Source organism: Heterocephalus glaber, unplaced genomic scaffold (assembly GCF_053883595.1).
Source record: "Heterocephalus glaber isolate CG9 unplaced genomic scaffold, H.glaber_assembly_v1.0 deba00001428, whole genome shotgun sequence".
NCBI lineage: Eukaryota > Metazoa > Chordata > Mammalia > Rodentia > Bathyergidae > Heterocephalus > Heterocephalus glaber.
Window position 1 is genome coordinate 13,080,540 of NW_028258293.1, and position 15,267 is coordinate 13,095,806.

The 15,267-nt window shown below is 50.1% G+C and overlaps 1 protein-coding gene across 1 annotated transcript in view; it reads right to left on the reverse strand.

Moving 5' to 3' along the window:
• Otog (otogelin) overlaps positions 1 to 15,267 on the reverse strand; it is a 77,938-nt gene that overhangs the window by 51,142 nt on the left and 11,529 nt on the right. Inside the window, exons 13-23 of the mRNA XM_021263876.2 lie at positions 15,054 to 15,162; positions 14,792 to 14,838; positions 14,224 to 14,369; positions 10,281 to 10,413; positions 9,277 to 9,454; positions 7,536 to 7,660; positions 6,449 to 6,661; positions 5,324 to 5,516; positions 3,645 to 3,719; positions 3,361 to 3,404; positions 1,742 to 1,895 (exon numbers count right to left, since the gene is read on the reverse strand). Coding sequence (XP_021119535.2) covers positions 1,742 to 1,895; positions 3,361 to 3,404; positions 3,645 to 3,719; positions 5,324 to 5,516; positions 6,449 to 6,661; positions 7,536 to 7,660; positions 9,277 to 9,454; positions 10,281 to 10,413; positions 14,224 to 14,369; positions 14,792 to 14,838; positions 15,054 to 15,162 — 1,417 coding nt within the window. The remainder of the gene's footprint in view (positions 1 to 1,741; positions 1,896 to 3,360; positions 3,405 to 3,644; positions 3,720 to 5,323; positions 5,517 to 6,448; positions 6,662 to 7,535; positions 7,661 to 9,276; positions 9,455 to 10,280; positions 10,414 to 14,223; positions 14,370 to 14,791; positions 14,839 to 15,053; positions 15,163 to 15,267) is intronic.

Here is a 15,267-nt window from a genome sequence, read left to right on the forward strand (position 1 = left end):
CGATCGCTTGCATAGAGTGTTTGCTGTGTGCCTTTTTCGGAAGAGGGAATGGAGACTCACTCGGAGTAGTTAACTACTCCACCCAGTAAGCCATAGAGCAGGTAGAGCCACCATTCAAGCCTGACTCCAGAGTCTGTGCTCATAACCACTGTGCTTCATGGCCCGGTGGCTCCGGGGCCTTAGAATCAGCACCCAGATACAAAGAAATATGGAGTGGCATAGACAGCTCCAATACTTGCAATGGCCCCAGTGTTCTTTGGAGCGATGCACAGCACCCCAAAGATTCTTACATGCACCTGAGGGCCCAGAGGGTCCCCAGCTGGAGTCAGTGAGGAAGTTAGTAGGCATCTTTGGGAGTCCCTTCCAGCAAGAGGACATTCCAAGGTGGTGGGAAATGCCTACACTTTCCTCGTTAATGGAGTCTAACAATTTCCCTTTGTGAGCCCGTGGAATGTGCATAGGTTCCCTAGAAAGCATTTGACACACCTCCCAATGAATCACGGGCAGAACCAAGGCCAGGGGCCAGTCCTCCCTGGCACCATGTTCCTGACCCCAGAGCCCTGGCTTTTTCTGACCTCAGTCTAAGGTGAGCTTGTACATGCAGGATGGTGCCCCAGGAGGCCTTCTGTGACAAGGTCTGGGGCCTACGTGGTAGCAGGAGGTCAGGCCTAGGAGTCTATGCAGGTTCACTGAGGATAACCTGGCCCAGGAAGAGACATAATCCACAATTGTGACCTCTGTGTAGAGGACCAGACCCCAGACCTTACAGAACTAGCCTGGTCTGGACAAAGGACAGATTTTGGAGTAAGGAGACTCAGGTTTGAGTTGTGGTCCCTAGGCCAGACTACTTCCCTCCATCCTCTGCCTGGTCTGTCTCTTACTCTGCAAAATCAGAATAAGGATCTGCCCCTCTTCCCTCCCATAGCTACTCTAAGATTAAGAAGGGAATAACATCAAAGTGTCCTACAGACAGCAAAACTCTGTGCCCTTGCCTTCCCACCCTAGAAGTCCTAACCCTCCCCTCATTTTCCATGGCTGCTAGGCCTAGGCCAGGACTCCCAGCTGATCACCAATCTCTGTATAGGCTGATAGGCACAATCTGGTGCTGCCAAGGCATGGGATGCCCAATGGTCTCTTTGACCCAAAACTAGGAATGAGCACTGATTGGCAGAGCTGGGTATAGGCCCCTCAGCCCCCTGTATACAGAGCACACAGGAAGTACAGCCCCAAGACCCAACTCCTGGAGCTCTAGCATGGTGCAAATGGCAGCATTTTGGGGATTTGGTAGGGAGATTCTTCCCATTGGGTGGAGCTTTTCTTGAGCATTCCAGAGTCACTTAGTCCTTTACCTAAGGGCTCTGCTTGGAACTGTGCAGGGGAAGATGTGGGGCACCAAAACATGGGGTTCTCTTGCAGGGTCTTCAACCCATCTGGTCTCTCTGGAGAGACTCCCAGAACCTCACTTAATCCACTTGATAAGATGTAGACATTGTGACTGTTTTCCATTTTCCAAGAGAAAAATGGAGCCTCTGAGAGCCTTAAGAGTCTCCCTCATTCAAGATCACCGGGGAAGAACAGAGCCAGACAGAATCCTTCCCAGTTTGGGTCCCTAAGCTTCTGCTCTTTCCCAGGCTTCCCATAAGCATCATGGCTGCTCTGGGCTAGTACCTCCCTATAAGCCTTCCACCCTGCAGTCCACCAGCCTTCAGGCAGGAGAAACCATGGCAACATGGGTTCATACCCCTGGGGACAGGCACAGCCTGACAGGCAGGGGCCTCGGGCTGTCACACTTAGGTTCAGCAGCTGCTGCTCACACGTCCTCTCCCTGCTCAGCTCGGGGTCTGTGTGCAGGTCACTGCAGTTCACGAAGACCTGGCCCACCGGGCAGGCTGCCTCTGGAAGAAAAGAAGGAGGTTAAAAATAAGAACCAAGAGACTCATGTAATGGTACAAGATCCCAATGATGAACGTAACTGTATTTTATACCTAAAATGTACCAATAAATTTAATGGGGGAAAAATAAAAATTTTAAAAAAAGAAAGAAAAGAGGGAGTTGCTGTATCCCTGAGCCTGGGTTTATGCTGTGGGGGTGACCAGGAAGGGCTGGGGCCCTGCACCTGGAAGAGACAAGGAGAGATGGGCAGCTCCTGGAGCACTGCTTGGGTTCCCATACAAGTGTCACAGGGGGAAGGAGGGACATTATCAGGACCCAGTACTGAACATGTCTTCCACATCAGGTGCAGCTCTAGGTGCCACCTGTGTATCATCTTATTTAATCCTGAAACCACTCTGGGGCGTATTATTATCTCCCCTCCTCTTCCCGTATAATGCAGTGAAGCCACTTTTGCTTTCAAAAGATGTCATGGAGTAAGAGGAAGAACTCCAGAGGGACCAGGAGAAAAGCCAGAAAGAGGACAGCCAAGCAACACGGCAGAGTGACCAGAGGACTTTAACAACAGGGAGAGTCAATTTCCTGTCCCCTGTTTTTTTTTTTTTTGACAAATCCATTCTCTCTCTCTCTCCCTCCCTCCCTCCCTCCTTCTCTCCCTCTCTCTCTCCAATGAAGCCTGCCATGCACATTTGCACTTTGTGTAAGTGATCTTTTTATGGAAATCAATAAAAGTATTTGAGATCTACACCCAGACTAGGATGGGGCAGACAAAGGAACAGCCATGTCCCAGAGAAGCCAGAAGTCCAAAACCAAAGTGGCCAAAAGAAAACCACATTCAGGAATCCACACAAAACATGGGTGTGGATCTAGGAACCTAGGTTACCTACAAAAGAGGACATGAAGGTTCAAAGAGGTAAAGTGAGTACCCCAGGGCTGCACAGCCAGTGAGAACTCATCAGGATTTGAATTCATATTCCCTGAACCTCAAATCCCTTCTTCCAACCACCTGACTGATTATTCTCCAATCCTCTCCATGCTAATCCACATCCTTAGTAAGGTCTTCCACAGCAGGAGGCCTTTCCAGAATGAAGCAACACCCAGGCTCTACCCCACCTCCAAGGCCCCCACAGGCTGACTGACCCACACTGTTCCACTCCCTTCCCAATCTGTGTTGTCTGGGAGTCTCACAGGCCCGGGCTGTGCCCTCACTCTGTGACCCCACATCCAGCACTGGGCTGGGAGTTGGCCTCAGTAGACACTTAACATTCACACTGAGAAGATCCAAGGCCCGGGGGGACCAAGACACTGTCCAGACACCTCTAATGTTCAGAGTGGGGCTGAGGTTGGGACAGGGTTTCCAGATGCCACCTTCTACCCAGGGTATGGCAAGAGCTGGGGTGGGCTCTCCCCATCCTGATGGACACTCCAGCCCCCTACTGTCCTTTCCATGGGAGTCCCAGTTATCCTTACCTGGGACTCTGCTGTCACAGCTCATGACTCCATCTTTGCAGTGGCTGCAGAGAGGAGGACACGGGTTAATTGACCCACTCACTGTAGGACCTGCACAGCCCATGTCACCACACTCAGGTCACTGCAAAGTTCCCACAGACAGCCCACTCACTGCCCCCCACCCCCACATGGTGGGGGCAGAAGCATAGGTATCACTTCATGGAAAGTTCCACTCAGCCACATTGTCTGCAGTCAGTGCTTCCATTTAGAGAAAGAACGATGAGGCCGGTGCCCAGGGAGCTCACCAGTGGCCCAGAGATGGGATGTCACTGTCCCCGGGGGGATAGTCCACTCCCTGAAAGTGGCAGGAGCACTGGTTCCTACAAAAACCAAGAACAGGGAAAAGTAAGCAGACTTGGGACCTGGAGCAGAGACTGCCAAGGCCAGAGAGCCCACCCTCAGCCAGAAGGGGACGGACAGGAGGACACACAGAGAAGTAATGGCAGCTACTGTGACATGAGACATGAAAGCGGGAAAGCCAGTCTGGCATCAGGGACAGAGCTCGGGACTGAGTCTCAGATCCAGGCCCGTTACCGAGCTTAGACAAGGACAGCCCCACTGGTCTCTGCCCCTCACAAAGCCAGCCACTTGGTCAGAGGACTGGAAAAGTGGCAAGAACAGGACTTCACTTCTGGACCCCAAGCAATACTGGGGAGGGCAGGAATTCCTCTGATGTGGTGTCCTGATGCGGTGGCATTGGTCATTCACACCCAGCATCTGTTCTGCCTGCTCAGTCCCTGTGCGGTACTGATCATTACATGTTTTGACACTTGGTGGGGACGCCCGGCTAGGCTGTCACAGACATTATCTCATCAACTCCTTCCGGGGATCCTGGAGGCAGGGATTCGTATGCTGTCTCTTGAGCCTTCTTTGACTTATCTGAGGCAAAGGCTGTGTCTCCTCATCATGCAACTCCCAGAGCACCTGCCAATTCTGGGCATGTGCAGGCCTTCGAGCAGAGAAGGCCAGGCCTGAAAGGGACCCCTGAGCTCAACCAACCCCAGTACTTCTCATCTACCTTCTCTCTCTCCTATGGGACCACAGAGACCTCCTTTGTTGGCCACGGGTCATCCGAAGGGATGGAATATACATCTGGATGGAGTGCACATCCGGATCTCACAAGGGGGGTGCTATAAAACCTTTACAAAAAAGGATCCCAGTGACTCCTATTTACTCCATAGAAGGATCCCCCTCCAGCCCCTCACCACTGGAAAACCATCAATGAGTGTACCATTTTCCAGATAAAGAAACTGAGGCTGGGAGGTCACCAAAGGCCTTGCCAGTTGCCATAGGATCATGTAGGGTCACTGCCTACCCTCTCTTCCCACTGTGCCCTCCAGCTGAAAAGTCAAGCTGGCCTCAGGCCGTGTCCTCAGCCTGGATCCTTCTTCTTTCTGGTCCAGCTCAGCTGCAACTGCCACAGAGGAGTCCCCACCCCTTGCTCACTTCGTGTACATAACAAACAGGACTTCCTGCCCTCGTTCCACTTATAGTGGCTCTGGTTACCACCCAACATTTTTACACGTCTGCCTCACTAGCCTGGAAATCAAACCTGAGGGCAGGACTCTTGGCTCATTGCTAAATGACCAGGACCTAGAAATAGGCAGAATCAACTAGGATATAAATAAATATTCGGAGAAGAGGAGAGGAGATGAGGAGAGAGAGGCCCTCTTGGCTCTGTAGGTTGCTCTGCCTTGTGGGGAAGCCATGTTGAGTGACCTGAAGAGCCAAGACCGAGGACAGGCCTGGGAGGGAGGCCAGAGGAGAGCCCTCAACTCACCTCACCAACCAAGGTGTGGCCTGCGACTGTGACACACACCCGAGACACAAAGGGCTGAGTACAACTCCCTAGTCTCAGAGGCCCTGGACACCGCTGGCCTCATCTCCCCGCCTGATCCATCAATGGTCAAGCTGGCCCACTCACCTGGGGACACAGAGGTCAACTTGGGTGTCCAGATAGGTGTCCGGGGGGCAGGCACAGCCCTCCACACACTCATCCCTGCTGAAGTCGGCACCACCATCAACCCCACAAGCCTCAGGGCTGGCCAGGTCCTGGCAGGTCTGTCCACACAGGGCCACACAGGGGCTGTACTCCTTGGTAGCCGCACAGGACAGTGCTACAAGTGGGAAGGGGGCAGTGCTTTGTTTCTCTCATCTCCACAGTTGTGTGGGGAGGGCTGTCGTCCTGACGGGGAGAACTGAGAACCAAAGAAGACAAGACACTTGCCCAAGGTCATACCGCAGCTCAAGGTCAAAGGGATGAGAATCCGGGTCTGGCTCCAGAATCCCTGCCTCTCACTGCACTAGAACGGCCAGACACAGTGCCTCCCACAGGTCAGAGCCAGTAGCTCTCAACCCAAGTTGTGCATCAAAGCCAGCTGGGGAGCTTTGAAAAGAATCTGGCCCCCGACCCCCCGCACCAGACAGGTTAGTGTAGTTGATACTGGATGTGGCCCAGATGTGTGCGTTTTTTAAATAAAAATTTTCATGGTGCTCTAATGTGCACCCAGCACTGGTTCAGTCCAGTTATCTCTGAAGAAACTGGTTCAGAGAGGGCTAAGGTCTTGTACAGGAACACATAGCGAGCCCCTGCAAGGCTGGAACCCAGGCCTCCTGACTCCCAGGGCAGTGCCTTTTCCATTTATTCTAAATGTCAGCTAAAAGCTCACTGAGAGTCGAAACCCATGCCAAGGCTGAGGACTGAGACCTGGGGAGGAGCAGAGCCAGGGTAGGGTGGCTCATGCACATTAAGGCATGCATGCACTCAAGCCTGAGGGCCTCTGAGCTCCTTCTGCTGCAGTGAGGTGGCTCTGATGAAGCTGCTGGCAGAGGAGGTGGTAAGAAGTGAGTGGATTTGGAACTGGCTAGGTTGATAGCCTTGGAAATAGACTCAGGTGAGGGTAAGCGAAGGAGTCCTGAGGGTCATGTCCCAGATGACAAGGGACAGGGGCCATTGGCAGAGGTGGGGAGCACAGGAAGAGGAGCAGGCTGTGAGGGGTGTCAGGATGGAGGAGCCCACCCTCCCTGTCACACACAGGTGGACACTCACCGCAGGCTGGCAGGCGAGCACGGAAGTCGACTGGGAGCCCATGGCGCCGGCAAAGGCGGGCATAGTGGGCCAGTGTGGCGCACAGGCAGGGCTGTCCGCAGCGGCAGGTGTCCTGGCGGCATTGCTCGAAGTAGGGCACAGGACTCAAGTATGCAGAGCAGGGAGCAAAGAGCTCCCCAGTGAGCACACTGCAGGCCTGCACCGCGTAGGAGGCTAGCACGGGAAGACCGGGTGAGGCTGTCAGGGGCTGGCATTTCCAGTGCCCGGGACTCACCCTCTCCCTCCCTCCCTCCCCATGGCTCAGGGATTGCACCAGGTGTGTGTGTGTGTGTGTGTGTGTGTGTGTGTGTGTGTGTGTGTGTGTGTGTGCGCGCGCGCGCGTACTCTTATAATGATACTACCTTGTGCCTGGTGTGAATCTATCAAGTAGAGACAGACTCAGTAGAGAACACAACCCTCCCAAAGCCCTATCCTCCGGTAGCTTACATTCTCATCAGAGGAGTCAATCAGGGAACAATTTATACAGCAAATTTAGTAAATTGCAAGGTGAGAAACCTAAGGAGTGAGAGAAAGGTAGGAAGGAGGATAGGGAGTGCAAGGTGGGGTGGGACAGGCAATTGCCGTTTTAACTCAGGTGGCCACAATGACCTCAACGAGAAGGTGACGTGTAAGCAAAAATTCACAAGAGGTGAGGCCTGTGTCTCCCTGAAGGAACAGCACTGCAGAGGGCTGGGAAGACAGCGCCCTGGCCGTGCAACAAGGGCGGCAAGGAGGTCAGCATGGCCAGAGCAGAGCAGGAGGAGGCGAGGTAAGGGGCGGGCAGAGACTGGAGGCCCAGTGGGGACTTTGGCCTTTGCTCTGAGCTGAGGGACCAGTATAAAGGGGGGGTGAATGCACATGACTGGTAGAACATGAAGCTTCCTATCTACCTGGCCCTCACCACTCTCCTGTCCCTCCCTGCAGCTCCCCCTTGTCTTACCACTTCTACAAATTTGGCCAGCATCCTCATACCCAGAGTTCCCTTCTTATCTCTCAAAGCAGTTTGATCCCACCCACTCCCTGGTGCCCGTCCTTCGCTCCACCTCACCGGCTTGCAAGTGCACATCACAGGGGTCCAGTGGGGAGCCAGGGACCAGTGGGGAGCAGGCAGACAGTGTTTTCCAAGAATTGCCAAAGAGTTGTGGGGTGCTCTCGGGTACTCCAACTGGGGACCTGCAGCCATGGCATAGCCATATTCACACACTTGCCCATGTGGACCCAGGAGACACATAGACCATCTATGGACCCAGGTACGTACTCACTTGCTCGTAGATACATACATGCAGACATAGACTAAGCAAGAGCATACCCTCCAAGCACATGTGTACTCACCTAAAAGTGTAACCCACGTGGGCCCATATACACTACTTGCACACATCCCCACCACACATACACACAGAGCACAATTATATCCCAACTATATATATCTATATCTATATATAGATATAGATATCACAACTATGTATGTCACAACTGTATCAGAACTATATCTACACAACCACATTCAAACACGTAGAATTATGGGTGTGCACATACACACATCACATTTAACAGTCCCAAAAAGCTCAAAATGGACTTAGGACTCTATACTTTCAGTGTCTACCCAGAGCTCTTCATATCAGAAAGAAAAATAGGGACATCATGAAGAATCTAAACCTCACGGATTCTGGCTTTGTCTCTCTTCCCTCCCTGAAAACTCCTTAGCACTCCCTTTGGCAGTGAAAGAAGAGGGGGGACAAACATGCTTCCTGGACATGACTTGTCTTCAAGAGTCACACACCCTAGCGGAAGTGGTAGAGTGGTGCCTGGCACCCACCATGTTCATGTCATGGATCCAGTAAGGACACTCATGTTATAAACAGCAATACCGCATGAAACCAATGCCTGCCCCACCACTCTGGACAGCTGTTCTATTATCAGCTCTAGCAGACAAATCAGAGAGTAGAAGCTACATTTGTAAGTGTACAGGTATCGAAAAGCTCTCTGTGTTTTCTTGCTCTTGATTTTCACAGCAAATTCTTATTTCTGGCTAAAGAATTTCTCTTGTGTGCCCAATGCATGTAACTTGAAGGACTGGCCAGAACCTCTAAACCTCAATATCATTCTTTTGCTCTCTTTTCTGGAAGGCTCGACTCCTGTATTCTCTCAAATTCTTAAATTGTGGCCATGCCCAAAGAGTTTCTCAACTCTGGTACCTGATTGGAAACAGCCTTCCTCTGAATATGGGGTGGGGGGCCTCAGAGATTGCAAACTCAAAAGCCTTCAAGCATCAGGTAAGAAAGGTATATAGGTTACACTGTCCTGCTGGGATAGGAAGTAGGAATGTTGGTGTCCTTGGCTCACTGGGGGTTTGCATTCACCTAAAAGCATTCACAGTCAAACAAAACCATGAGCCAAATCAAACTCAGTCTGAGATTTTAAGACCTCACTATAAAAATAATATTTCTTAAGGTGTAGTCCATAGACCTTGTGTACTAGAATCATGGTAGTGCTAATAAAAAATTAGATACTTGGGCCCCAACTTGTATCAGATTCTTGAGAAATAGGACCCAGAAATCATAATTAGACAAGCGCCCCAAGTGATACTTATGCACACAGACCACTGAACCAGAGCTTTAAAGAAACACTTCAGTTTACATAGAGAAGACTAAATAATTAATGGAAATAATTAATGGTACGCATCAGCCACAGTGAAGGCTCATAGCAAACACACTTTCAGGCAGTGCCTCTGGATAACTGGCCATAAGAGGCCCATCCTCCCCTTCCAATTCTGGGTCAGCGGTACATACAGGAAGTCGTCCTGCGTGTTGCCATTGAAGGTGCCACAGAGGCCCACAGTGTCTTCCACCCATCGCTGGTCCACCTGTAGGTAGAGCCGCAATCCCTCTCTGTCATAGAGCACCCGTACACCCACGTTGGTCTTTACCCGAAGGAACACAGAGGACAGCCTCCGAATCTCAAAGGCATCTGGGTACAGATCCAGAAAGAGTAAGTTCAGTCTGTGCACACCCTGACCCACCACCAGCACCCCAGGGAAACCCTGCCACAGGGTTGCAACACTAAACCCCTGTTCAGTGATAAAATCAGGACCCAGGGAACCTACCATGAAGCCTGGGCTGAGAAATTTAACGTCAAGTGATAGCAGTTACAGCTTTGCTCTCCCTAAGGAACTGGCATGTATCCTTCTCAAGCACAAGGAGAATTCTATAACTGTCCATGTGCTTCAGAATGGTCACCAAGAAACCTACTATACAAATACAGATTTAACTGTCGCAAATTTAAAGTTTGGATCCAATTGTAACAGGTTTCACATTTTTTATGGTTCCTGTTTCCTGTGTTGTTTTAAACCCGATGCATCCCTACTCTTCTGAATCTTGAGTAGCTATTCTTTTTTGCCTGGCCTTCCTTACAAATTTTCTTTTGTTCTGGATTTTACATCTTAATAGATTTGCCTTTTCCATTAAATGTATTTCTTCTGCACTTCCCATTAGCCCTTTGTGGAATCAGGGAGGGTAATAAACAAGTACTGAGTAGAGGGATGGGAAACAGTTCCTCCAAGGGCTGATGCTAAAAGAAATCACCATACTGCCATGAGACCACTGTCACGTTGGAATGGGGACAAAGATACATTTTAGAAATCCACATTCCTGGAACCAAAGTGTCCCCTAGCCTGACCCACCTCACCACTACAATGTGAGTTCTTGCCCATGCAGCAGCTCTTTTGGCCAGAGGAAGCCAAAGAGGTCTGAACAGCCAGCACCCAAATAGCTCTCTTGACTATCTTGAGCCATACCGTCCGTGTAGGGTGGGGTGATCTTGTACTGGTCAAACAGGAGGACATCCCCTGCCTGGGTCAGGGTGACCTGTCTCCGAGGGTCCTGGTGCAGAATCACAGATACTGACTGGACACAGGCTCCATCCTGGTTCTAGAAAGAAAGAAGGGCCAGTGGACCAAAGTTGGTCTGTCTGTCCTGCTGGCCTCAATAGAGTCCTCCAAGGACAGGGATTCAGTCCAGTTTGAGGGGCAGGCTCTACAGAGAGACAACAGACCCCCCCCCAAGAATATCAGGGATTATCTAATCAAATGCCCCCATCTGGAGAATGATCAGACAGAAGCTGGGATTGGAGAAATTAATAGCAGAACTGGCATAACACTAATAAAACTAACACTTGACTCTAGGTTGTCTACAAATATAATGCAGAGATGGGACCCAGATGGCCCCGGGCCAGTCTTGGAAACACTGACCTCCCCCACACAACCACAGCCCAGAACTGTAACTTCATCCTTTTGTGTTCACTTATGTAGCTCTTTCCACATGACACGTCCTGCATGTCACTAATAGGCAGGCAGGAAGTAAGCTAATACTCTCTGAGCCTCAAGTTTTCCACATCTGAAATGGTTAGTTCACATTGGGCCCATTCATACCTCTTTCTGCAGGAAGACATCCACACAATCGTTCACATGGACATTTTCTGAAAGCCTACCATGGACAAGCGACACCCACACCAGGCTTTGTAGGTAAGTGATGAACAAGACAGAGTCCCTCTCCTCAAGGAGATTACATATTCATGTGGGACACAGACATTAAATAAGTAATTACATAGTTGGTTATTTAGTTATAATTGTGATTAGTACTACAAGCGAGGGGGAGAGGGTGCTAGAAAAACATGAAGGAACCAAACTTAGTCTGCAGAGGCAGGAAAGACCATCCTAAGAAATGATGATAATAATGTAAAATACTCAAAATAATAAAAGCCTTAATACCAACTTTAAAATGGAGTTACTGTGTTCAGACGCTGTTCTAATCTGTATCATTCATTTAATCTTTATCGCAATCTGATCTGGTAAGTACTACTAACAGTACCATTTTGCAAGTCAGAAAACTGAGGCACAAAAAAGTGACATTTGACCTTAGATCTGTAGCTATACAGAAGCTGGTTGAGCAAAGAGAGAAGGGAAAGAGGGAGACATATTCAGATCGAGGAAACAGCCTCATGAAAGCCCTAACACAGGAAGGCATTTAATCCATTTAGGGACATAAGAATGACCAGAAGGACCGGAGCTCACTAGGTAATGTGGGTTAAGATAAGTTTCAAGACACAGGCAGGACCAGCTTAGGTAGAACCTTGTAATATTTTGGGGTTTTATCCTAAGTACCGTGGACCAGAATAAGTTGTAATATAGGAGAGGGACAGGAACTCTGAAATGAGGAAATCATTAGGGCTTGAAAGTTTCAGAAAAACTCTGTACAAGTCACAGCCTCCTTCTAAGTTCCTGCCCAGAAGGACAGGAAGTCTCTGAAACAGTTCAAAATTATTGTGCCCAAAACATCACCTTCTTTGCCCAACCACACCATCTGCTCCCCTTTGGACATGTTGATGATACAAGAAGACACCCCACACACTTTAGTCAAAGTCTCAGGTTCAAGTCCTGATGTCACTGAAAGCAATGAGACCTTTAAGAAGTCACTTAATTTCTCCAGACTTCAAACTAGAGATACAAACAATACTTAGTTGGTCCGACCTGGTTGAGTACAGATTTTTAATGTGCATGTATTAAAGAAAAAAAAAAAAGAGGAACACATCCACATAATACTTTGGAAGTTGCATTTGTCAAAGCCCATAGAACTTTACAGCACAAAGAGTACACATTGATCTTACCAAATTTTTCAAAAACACACAGGAGATTAGGAGGTGTCCAAGGTTGGAAGCAGATCATGACAAAAGAATCTAACTATATTACAACCTTACTGAAGAAGATAGAAGAAAAGATGTTGCCCACGTAGGTTTGGAAAAAAGTTTGTAAGACTAAAGGCAAAAGGGCTGGGGATTTAGCTCAGTGGTTTTGCCACCTGCTGCGCAAGCTCAAGGACCAGAGTTCAATCCCCAGGACCAAATTAAAAAAAAAAAAGACTAAAGGCAAATGAAACTGCATAAGCACTTGATAAAGTATCAACTACTTGATAAAGTAATTTCCTATAAAGGTGCAAGTTCTATTACTCCCATCCAGGGATACATCCATGCATTGAACAATTAGGTAAATAGATGGTGAATGGTGGAAATCAGATTTTTCACTGTTGGAGTAACCATTTATAGATAAGGAAAGGGGCTAAAATGATGCCTGTGGTAATCAATGGCTTGGAGTTGAAACGTCAGTATGAATTTAGGTTTAGCACATATAAATACAGAGCAATACATAAACACTCATAGATATATGTACATACACTGATTGTCAAAGCCCATAGAACTTTACAGCACAAAGTGTGAACACTAACCTTGGGTTCTATGAGGTAAGTTCTTGTGTTCTAAGTTCCACGGGCTTTGACAAATGCAAATTCCAAAGTATTACATGCACATTTTCTTATTTTTTTTGCATGCACATATTATATGGGTTACGCATATATTTCTCCTGTTTTTCAGCTGCGAGGGCCTAGAATAATTATGCTCTTTCTTGTAATATTCAGAACTCTTTCTTCCTCAGCAGCACCCTGCTTTTATGGCCCTGATCACACGTCATCCAGAGGTGCCCTGAGGACACAAATGACCTGCCTTCCAGACTAGGAGCTCCTAGAGAGTGGCATTCAAGTCTGATTCACCTATGTAGACCTCACGGTGCTTGGCACAGGGCTGGCAGAGGGCTGGCTTTCCACAGGTTCATTGTGTCTGTGAAGTCTCAAGGAGACACCATCCAGCAGCGAGGCAGATCCAGGGGCCCAACAGCCCTCAGAGATCGGAATAGTCTAGAGCCCTGTGAGAGGGAGGAGCCTCTCTTTTTCCACCCTCAGGATGTGACAGGAGCGGCCCCACCCTTGAGGACAAGCAGTCTCCTGAGCAGAGATCCCGAGGGGGCAGGCTAGGGCATTCTCCAGCAGAGAGAAAGGATGGGTTGCTCAGCCCAGGCTTTGATCCCCCACAGTCCAGCCTGGGTCCCCAGGGCCAGAGAGAGGCAGGTCCAGCAGACACCTGCTTGGGGGGGGGCCTTTGGGGTTGGAGGCTGGAGCGAGGCCACCAGAGATGGATAGGGCTGTCTGGCCTGGCTGTGTTCGCGAGCTCCTGCTCTGTTGTGAAGACCAGGGCTTGTGGGGTTGGCTCAGCAGTTAGCCCAGGGACAATACAGTCACCACTGAGAGACAGGCAAACCCACACCAACCCCAAAGCTTCAAGTCGGCCATTTTCTCAATTGTGCTCACAGGTGGCTGACACAGCTCAGGGATCACCTCCTCCAGGAAGTCTATCCTGATAGACTTCACCCCCTGCCTCTCGATGCCCAAGTGAAACAAAAACAGTAAGAAGTCTCTCCACGGAGACCCACCTGCCCTGCTATAACACAGTGGGTTAAGGGCTCATATCTGCCTCACCCTCCAAACTGTAAGGCCCAAGAGAGCCAAACCCTGTCTAACACACCCAGCCTCTAAGACATACTACAGCTTCTGTCACCAATAGGTGATTGATACTTGCTGAATCAATGAATGAAGGAATGCAGACATGTTGAAAGCCCAATCCAACAAAGCACAGAAAAGGAAGTTTTTTAGATTTCTTTAAAACACAGAGGCCCAGGAAAGGGAAGTGACTCAGCCAGTAGAGAGGCAAGGGCCAAAACCCAGTCTCCTGACCTAGCTTTGCCCAGACAGAAGAGGCTGCAGGTAGCTGGACATGGGAAGACCAGGGTCCCTGCCCCAAATCCTAGTCCCTCTAGGGGCTGCTCTAGACCGGGGGCGGGGGGGCTCCATCCTTACCAGACCACACAGGGCGTTCTGCAGCGTCACTGTAAAGGTGCCCGAGGAGCGGCTCTTGGCCAGGATGTACTGACAAGTGGCAGGGAAAGTGTACCGGCGGCCGTCAAAGGTCGTGAAATGGATGTCACCAGTCACTGAGCACTCAGCTGAGGGACAGAGAGAGGCCGCTGACCCATTGGAGCTGCCGGCTCCAGTGTGAGGAGGACCAGCACCTTCTCCTCCGAAACCCAGGCAGGGGAAGAGCCTTCTCCTCGAGGACTGCCCCTCGAGACCTCCAAAGATAGACACAGCCCTGCCTCTGAAGGGAGACCAGGCCCTGGGCTTGGGGATCAGTTTGGGCTCAAGTGCCCCAAGCTCAGGAAGGGCTTCAGACCTACAAGGTCCCATTTAAATCCCTCCTGGAAGGGACTGGAGCAATCTATTAGGCACAGTGATTCTGAAGAAATAAAGGGGGCTCTTAGCCAAGGACTGAGTGCCCCATTCATCAGGCCTGGCCCCCAGAGCATCTCTGCCCAAAAACCTGTGAAACCAGTGGAGGCAGCAGAGGCAAGGTGAGTGTCAGACGTACCTGGGCAGAGAGCCGTGCTGCACACCCACTTGCCCGCAGTGCAGGTGCTGGAACAGAGACCAGGGGTGAGGGTAACTCCCCAGGCCTGAGCTACATACCGTACTGGAGAGCCCCCCAAAGGAATGGATCTCACACAGTCCCCTGCAACTTAAAGGAGCTGAGTGACGACCCCTGTGTTGGAGGGTTCCTGATTCAGGCTGAGCAGCCCTGAGGGGAAGCCACAGCCACTGCAGCCCCAAACCCCCAGGCAGTGGGCACAAACCAGGCATTGCAGTCTTCCTTCACCACAGAGCCAGGCGGGTACAGGGTCCCGTGGAACTCACAAGGGCAGTCAGCTGGTGCCACGCAGGCCCCATCCTCAAAGATCAGCCCTAGAGTAACAGCAAAGGTCCACTTAACTCACCTCTGTCGCTGTTCACAAGCTGTCCATGATTTCTCGTGCTCCATGATAAAGACTCTCTTATGCAAGTTCTTTC